The sequence below is a fragment of the Vanacampus margaritifer genome, chromosome 15, assembly GCF_051991255.1.
Source record: "Vanacampus margaritifer isolate UIUO_Vmar chromosome 15, RoL_Vmar_1.0, whole genome shotgun sequence".
Lineage (NCBI taxonomy): Eukaryota > Metazoa > Chordata > Actinopteri > Syngnathiformes > Syngnathidae > Vanacampus > Vanacampus margaritifer.
The window spans coordinates 11589342-11596963 of record NC_135446.1 but is presented as its reverse complement, the minus strand read 5'-3'; the positions used below and the strand labels follow the sequence as shown (position 1 = coordinate 11596963).

At 42.3% G+C, this 7622-nt stretch overlaps 1 protein-coding gene across 1 annotated transcript in view; it reads left to right on the top strand.

Moving 5' to 3' along the window:
- Positions 1-3099: 3099 nt before the first annotated feature.
- Positions 3100-7622, top strand: part of hmga2 (high mobility group AT-hook 2) — a 29317-nt gene continuing 24794 nt past the window's right edge. The window contains exons 1-3 of the mRNA XM_077543242.1: positions 3100-3523; positions 4481-4567; positions 5211-5261. Of these exons, the coding sequence (XP_077399368.1) occupies positions 3422-3523; positions 4481-4567; positions 5211-5261 (240 nt within the window). The 5' untranslated portion in view covers positions 3100-3421. The remainder of the gene's footprint in view (positions 3524-4480; positions 4568-5210; positions 5262-7622) is intronic.

Below are 7622 nucleotides of genomic sequence, written 5' to 3'. Positions count from 1 at the left end.
AGCGACAGGCGTTTCTTCTTCTTCCTCCTCCTCGACACGTTGCTGAGCCTCCAATGCTGGGTGAGCTCTCACAGCGCCAAGCGTCGGTATTAGCGGCGGAAAGAAGCACTACAGTACTCGGAAAAAGGTGCGCAATACAAAATCTAACTTACAGCATCTCTTTCCGAACATTTTTTGACATGCGCGCATGCGCGCAGACATGTTCGTATGTACCGTTGTTCGTAACTCGAATGTTCGTAAGTAGGGGAGCGTCTGTAATACCAATTTTGATAACTTGGCACAATAATAAAGAAATTGTCGGAAAAAAATAGCATATTGCTAACAGACATTTTAAAACACCATAGACAAGCTAACAGAGCTAGCATTAACATTGCATCTGTATTACTGCCACCTGGTGGCCAAGGTGCATACACCCGACATGCCGTGCCCATTAAATGGGGTAGATGCCACGGACTTCCGACTTCCGCAGTGGCCATTCGCGGCGACACACAGACCGCGTCCCAACACTCGCACCCCCACCCCTGCGACTCCCAACCGCTTCGCAAACAGCAACCGGAAACAGCGTCGGTGTGTGAAACACGGAAGTCAGAAGGCCCGCCTCCTCTGTGGCATATACCCCATAAATACATAAACACTTGATACTGCACAAACTGTTTTAAGTCTTTACATTGTAGCTTTTGTGTTATTACTGAATGTTTTACCAAGTATAGTATCGTACGGGGTTATTTTTCTTTTTAAAAAGCACGGCACAAAATGTTTCACTTGTTTTGTAGAGCTGAAACGAATTAATGGCATTTCCATTCATTTTAATGTTGAAAGATAATTTGAGACGTGTAATAGTTAGACACCGTTGTATTTGTTTTCAATCATAGAGAATAAAAGTCTTCAGAAAAGTAGAGTAAAATCTACTGAAGTATTCATACGTAGTTACTTCCCATCATTGTGGACAACACAAAAAAACAGACAGACGCTTGACTGGGTTTGCCGCCGGGTGAGCGCCACATCACTCAGACTGTTTCGGATGTATTTATTTAGCTCAGGCAGCATTCCAGGCTGGAAAGGTGGAAAGTCTGAGATGACGCGAAGGCTCACAAAACGCAATAACATATTTACGTCCTCGTTTAATTGCGCTTCAACAAGGGGTCAGGCTGCACATGTGCGCCATCAAACCACCATGAAGGTAGCTGAAGGAGCTGCGCGGCCCATTGATTGTATTGGTTTGATGCCGACGCCATTCAGTCTGCGGGGGCGGGCTTTGCACAGAAACCCCCTTCTTTGGGGGGGGGGGGCTGTTTTTATGAATGAATACTCGCTACAAATTAACCATGCTCTCTCAGTGGAGTCCTTGTCTGCATGCGAGCGAGTAGTTACACTAACAAACGTTTCGATAGCGTCACGGCTACGTTAGGCTCACTCTAGCTGATCATTTCACTACTTTGACTCGCAACTGGCCAGGCTGTAAAAGCATTTAGAGGAGACGGCGGGATCGTGGGAAAGGTCGCGCACCTAAGACAGTTTATTCTTTGTTTCTGTTGTTCTTGGGGAATTGATCTGCCTGCGCGTCCATGGCGGAGAGCTTCAAAGTGGGCCGTGGTATTTCCGCCAAGTGGACACCTTGCATTTCCTTGGTGAATTTGTGTTTTTGGCCTTACGCAGATTGATCTGTTAGTAGTCCTAAGATCACTTTTAAAGGAAAAATTATTTACTAGCACTGAAGGTTGTCTTCCGCTCTGTATAAACTATAAAATATATAAAATGCAGATTAAAACTATTGCAGAAAATTCTGAATCTGACAATTTATTTTTTCCTGAAATTTCCATCAGAAAAAAAACTAACATGCAGAACAGACTTGCTCTCATTATTTTTCCGAGCCACCACACATTTACAAAATCACTCGTTGCTAGGCAGAATTTGTGCAGAGCAATCATTTTTGCCCAATGAGAAAATGAAAAAATATTAAACCAGCTGCTTTTCCTCACATAGTTTCTCTGTGCCCTGCCATGTCTTTTTACATAGTTCTCATGTTGTGTGTGTGTGTGTGTGTTTTCTTTTTATATTGCATGGATGATTCAATTACACAGCACTTTGAATTGCATTTTTATGTATGAAAGGTGCTATATAAAAAACTTTTTATTTGATTTGAGAACACTATAAGAATTGAGACAAGGTTATTTACTCAATTTCACAATGTAGTAACTACTCTGTGTTAATTATAAAAAAACAAGGATAATGTAGTCATACGCTAAACTTCTGTCCCAGTTGAAGTTTAGACACAAAACAAAAGTTTCTTATCAGTTCGCTATTTTAACACTAAATAAAACAAAATGCACAACACTGGATGGACTCACAAAACTATCATCGATCTTGCACTTTAAGCAACAAATATTTGAACACAAACACACGGCAACACATGTAGACAAACAATATAAAAATACGCAAGCACAAATTATGTATCCTCTACAAAGAAACAACTAATATTACAGTTTACTGAGTAATTTAGTAGTGATTTTTGTTGTTGTTGGAGACAAATATAGTCGTTATTGATGGAGGACTTATATTGCCCCCTGGTGGGCAAAGCACACACACCAGAAGGAGGACTGTGAATGGAAGCATAAAAATGCACTGTTAAATCCATAACATTCTGTTTAATTATGGTATGAATGAGTATTGATGAATTGAGATAAGGGTAGTCATGAAATGAAATAATCTCACAAGTCAAGGCACGAGTGTATAGCGAAAAAGTGCAGTAATGAAGTAGCCTTGCCACTCAGGGGCTGCAGCGTAACTGAACTCCTCAATGATCCTCCACCACGTCGAGCTGATATCATCAGGCCACCATTGAGAAAGGAACTTTCCTCTCAATGGCCGTCCAGTGGTCGAATTCCATTGAAACGTGTGAAAATGTGAATTTAATTCATAAATGCGGTCTGTCACGTCTGGCCCACCGCCAGGATCCGTCTGGCGTGTTTTCTCTGGCCCAACCCCAGAACCCCCCCCCCTTCACCCCTCCCCCTTCTGCCCTGTGCGTCCACCCACAGGAGAGGTGATTTCGTCCTCTTTCCCCCCTCCTTTCTTTCTTTCTTTTTTTTTTTTTTAAACCTCATCCTCATTGAGCGTTTTTTTTTTACTCTCGAGTGGACCGTGGATGCGGTTAGTATGTTTCTCAGACGGTCCGTGCCGAGCTGTCACGCCTCGCCGCTGCTACTCGGTCTACCCCGGTGCCGCGGTGCCTTATAAGCCGAGTTGAGTCGCTTCTCCGCCGGCGTCGCGGACTCGGGTGTCCCGCTGAGCCCCCTGGGTCTCACCGTGTACCCAAACTTCCAGGCTCCCCCGCCTCACTAATCGTTAAAAGCCGCTAACTGGATAACAAAATTGACCACTTTTTTTTTTTTTTTTTTGAACGGAGAATCCACCGGGAAGCATGAGCGGACGCGGGGACGAGGCCGGCGAGAGCTCCCAGGAGCCCGCAGGGGCCGCGGAGCCCCAAAAGAGAAGACCGGGGCGACCGAGGAAACTACAAAAAGTCAGTATAAGTTTATTTCTGTCCTAAAACAAACATAATAACAATCGATCGACATTTTCCCTCTTAAATTAAAGTGCATTCATTTATTCTAAAAAAAACAAAAAAAACAAGCACATTTGTAAACGATCGCAGTGTGTGTGTAACTTGACTCGTGTTGTCATGTTTGTGTAAAAAGAAAAAAAAAGGGAACGTGACTATTTCCCGCCTGGGAGGTTTAATGAGAGACATCCATGATTCGAACCCGAAACAGTGTAACAAGTGGGACAGTTTTGAACACGTGCACGATGCATCTGTGTAAAATCCACTATTGAGTCACTTTTCCAGCATTATTTCATACCTAAACCACAATCAGTCTTATAATTTGAATCATATTTACTGGCCAGGGATACAATAGGAATTTGCAACTATTTTTTTTGTCAATGACAAAGACAATACTGTGTAAATAAATGCACATTTAAGAAACACAAAATGTACAATGTGCAGCTATATAGTCACTAGATTGTTGTGATACATGCATTGAATAAACTGTCACCTTTTCCATATATTCCAGATGAATATCCGTTATTTACGTCAGTTACTGTATATGTGGTTCACATTGAGTCAGGCTTTGTTAGAAATAAGTAAAAGTGCACAATAAGAGGGAATAAAACACTTCCCGGTGTCAGCCCACACATGCACGCGATTGTTACACACGCTCGCAAGCTTTGTGTGCGTCGCTCTTGAACCATAAAGCAGTGACCAAATGGGGGACCACCACCAGCAAATGAGCACATGCTTGAAAAGGGACCCACACAAGAGGGGTTGCCCACCGTGCGTGTGTGGTGTGAGTTGAGGTGGGGAAGTTGTGTGTGTGTGCGTGTGTGTGTGGGTGGGAGGGGGTGTGTTGGGAGGGGGGCTCCCCGCTTTTTTTGTTTCCTGTTCTCCACACTCATGTCACCCCCCCTTTTTCCCCTCCAGGAGCCGAGCGGAGAGCCCGTCCCCAAGCGACCAAGGGGCCGCCCCAAAGGAAGTAAGAACAAGGGCCCCTCGAAGGCAGCACAGAAGGTGCGTTCCAACACCTGATTGACACGCACATCCATGATATGTTGCTGCGTGAGTGTGACAATAAGACTTTTCATCAATAATCTCTATAGTAATGAATTGGAATGTAATTGCAAAAAAATATAAGTTTGGAAAAATCTCAGTTGAATCGAACTCAAATCTTCACCCACAGACCAAACAATCAACTAAATACTTAATCAGTTGTCGCGGGGAGCATATAATTAGCATTTTTAATATGCTTGCAAAAATATGATCTCATTTTGTATGGTAATGATATGAATTTGAATATGAGCTGCTGGAAACATTTTCTGCATGTCTGCTCAGCCATATAAAACACGCTGATGATTAATTGAACACGGTATTGTCTTTCCTTTTGTGACCATCAATTGTCCACATTAAAAATGTAGCAGGTCTGGGATTGCAATATACAGACTAGTCACTAGTGGGTAATGGAACCTTGTCATACAAAAAGACGGCCATTTCCCTAAAATGGGAGTGTAACATCCACATGGTTTTGGACACAATTCTAACTTTGATGCAGCCAATTTGCGTAGGAGTGAAAATGATTATTAATATCACTATCCTCCATTTATGTGCAATCTTTAATTGCACATCTCACAGTCTCAATCAATTCCTGTGTTCACAGAAAGTTGAAGCGACTGGGGAGAAAAGACGAAGGGGGCGACCCAGGAAATGGGTAAGTCGAACTAAAAGCTTTCCCTTACCCATGATGCACTTACCCAGGCAGAAGAAAAAGTATTAGGATTTACATTTAGACAGGATCTCAGTGGTTTAGTTACTTTCCACTGTGTTCCTTTTATATGGAAGTATTAAATGTATCCATTTGAGAAGGAGTGCGTTAATACATCTTCAATACACACTCTAAAAACAGTTAAGGTAAATATAACCCAATTTGGGTCCAAATGAGACCGACCCGCTCCTTGGCTCAATTTGACTCAACTTTCTGGGCCATTTTGTACAAAATATCCCCTCCCCCCCAAAAATTGGATCATTTTGTACAAAGCACTCCAGAAAGTTGACCCAAGAGTGGGTTGGTCCTGTTTGACCCCCCCAAAAAAAGAGGTGATAAATGAAAAACCCAAAAAGTTAGGTCGGTGCCTGATAAATTTAAACTGGGTACATTTTGACCAAACTGTTTTTAGAGTAATTTTGTATAAAGCAACCCAGAAAGTTGGGTCAAATTAACCCAAGTCGCGGGTGGATCCCGTTTTGATGAAAAAATTGTGTTAAATAAAAACCCCAAAAAGTTAAGTCAGTCACTTCTTGACCCATATTGGGTTATTTTTGACCCAACTGTTTTTAGAGTTTGCACTCAGTTGGGTCAATTTAACGCAACATTCTGGTTTGCTTTGTACAAAATGATCCAGAAAGTTGGGTTAAATTTGACCCAACATTCTGGGTTGCTTTGCATAAAATGATCCAGAAAGTTGGGTCAATCCCGTTTTGCTGAAAAAAAAAAAGGTGTTAAATTAAAAACCCAAAAAGTTGGGTCAGTCACTTTTCGACCCATATTAGGTTATTTTTAACCCCAAATCTTTTTAGAGTCTACACTCTAGTTGGGTCAATTTGACCCAAGTAGTGGGTCAATCCTGTTTTGATGAAAAAGTTGTGTCAAATGAAAACCCCAAAAAGTTAAGTCAGTCACTTTTTGACCCACATTGGGTTATTTTTGACCCAACTGTTTTTAGAGTCTACACTCAATTTGACCCAACATTCTGGGTTGCTTTGTACAAAATGATCCAGAAAGTTGGGTTAAATTTGACCCAACATTCTGGGTTGCTTTGTATAAAATGATCCAGAAAGTTGCGTCAATCCCGTTTTGATGACAAAAAAAATTGTGTTGTGTTAGTGAAAACCCCAAAAAGTTGTGTCAGTCACTTTTCGACTCATATTAGGTTATTTTTAACCCCAATTTTTTTTAGATTCTACACTCTAGTTGGGTCAATTTGACCCAAAATTCTGTGTTGCTTTGTACAAAATGATCCGGGTTGGTCCCATTTTGATCCAGATTGGGTTACATTTGACCCAACTGTTTTTAGAGTGCAGGTTCTAGCAACCAATAGATGAAAAAGCCCGAGAGAGAAAGAAGAGAGACCCTTCAAGTGAATGATTTTATTACCACTCACTCACTTCCTGTCATTGAAAAGCCTTTTGTTACTTACCGGGATCCCCCTTGCAGGTTTGCCGCCTTGCTTTTAATACATCTTGAGAAATGACTTGTGGCGTCATTAAATGTGATTATGTCACCTCAATGCGTCACCTAAACGTGTTCAAGGAGATCCCCCCCCCCCCCCCTTAATGTTGCCGTTATCAGTCAAAGAAAATGTTTACCCTCCAGCCTGACCACAGGAAAACTGAAATAATGCGTCTGACAGCTTGAAGGTCTCAGCGTTTTATCAGCACCAAAGTGACAGGTGTGATTGATAGCGCAAGGAAATGGAGTCAGAGGTGCCACCAGGAAGGGTGTGCGGTGATGGACTGTGTACATGTTGACTAGATTCCACATATATTTCGTCCGCCACGGCTCTCCTCTGGGGGTTTCCTGGGGCTCAACATACTGAATATACGTTTATCATAACGATAGGTGAAAATCTGCGATATAGAGAGAGACCATACCAAAAAAAAATAAATAAATAAAAAAAAAAAAAGCATGAGAGAGAGGACAGTTGTTTGTGAAAATGTTTGGATGAGCTAAGTGAGGAAGTTCATTCCCAAGCAACAAGCCCAGCAAATCAGTTTCTCAACACAGCTGCAAGGCCGCCACTGAACCATTGGACTGAACTGATAACGAGCGGTTGAAGTTTGCCGCAGTGCTTTCTTTGTAGTAGCGTCTGCTGGTGCCTGCATGTCCCAGGTACACGCACCTCCGCTTCAACGCCCACGCTCTAGCCTTGACATCCACTGCAGACAGTCTGCTCTTTAGATAACCGTTTTGACAACGCAAAGGTGCTGACTTTGACTGGCTGCCCGTATATAGAACTGCTTCACTATAGGCCACCGATTTATTTTTCATAGATTTCGATAGTCGTGCAGTGCT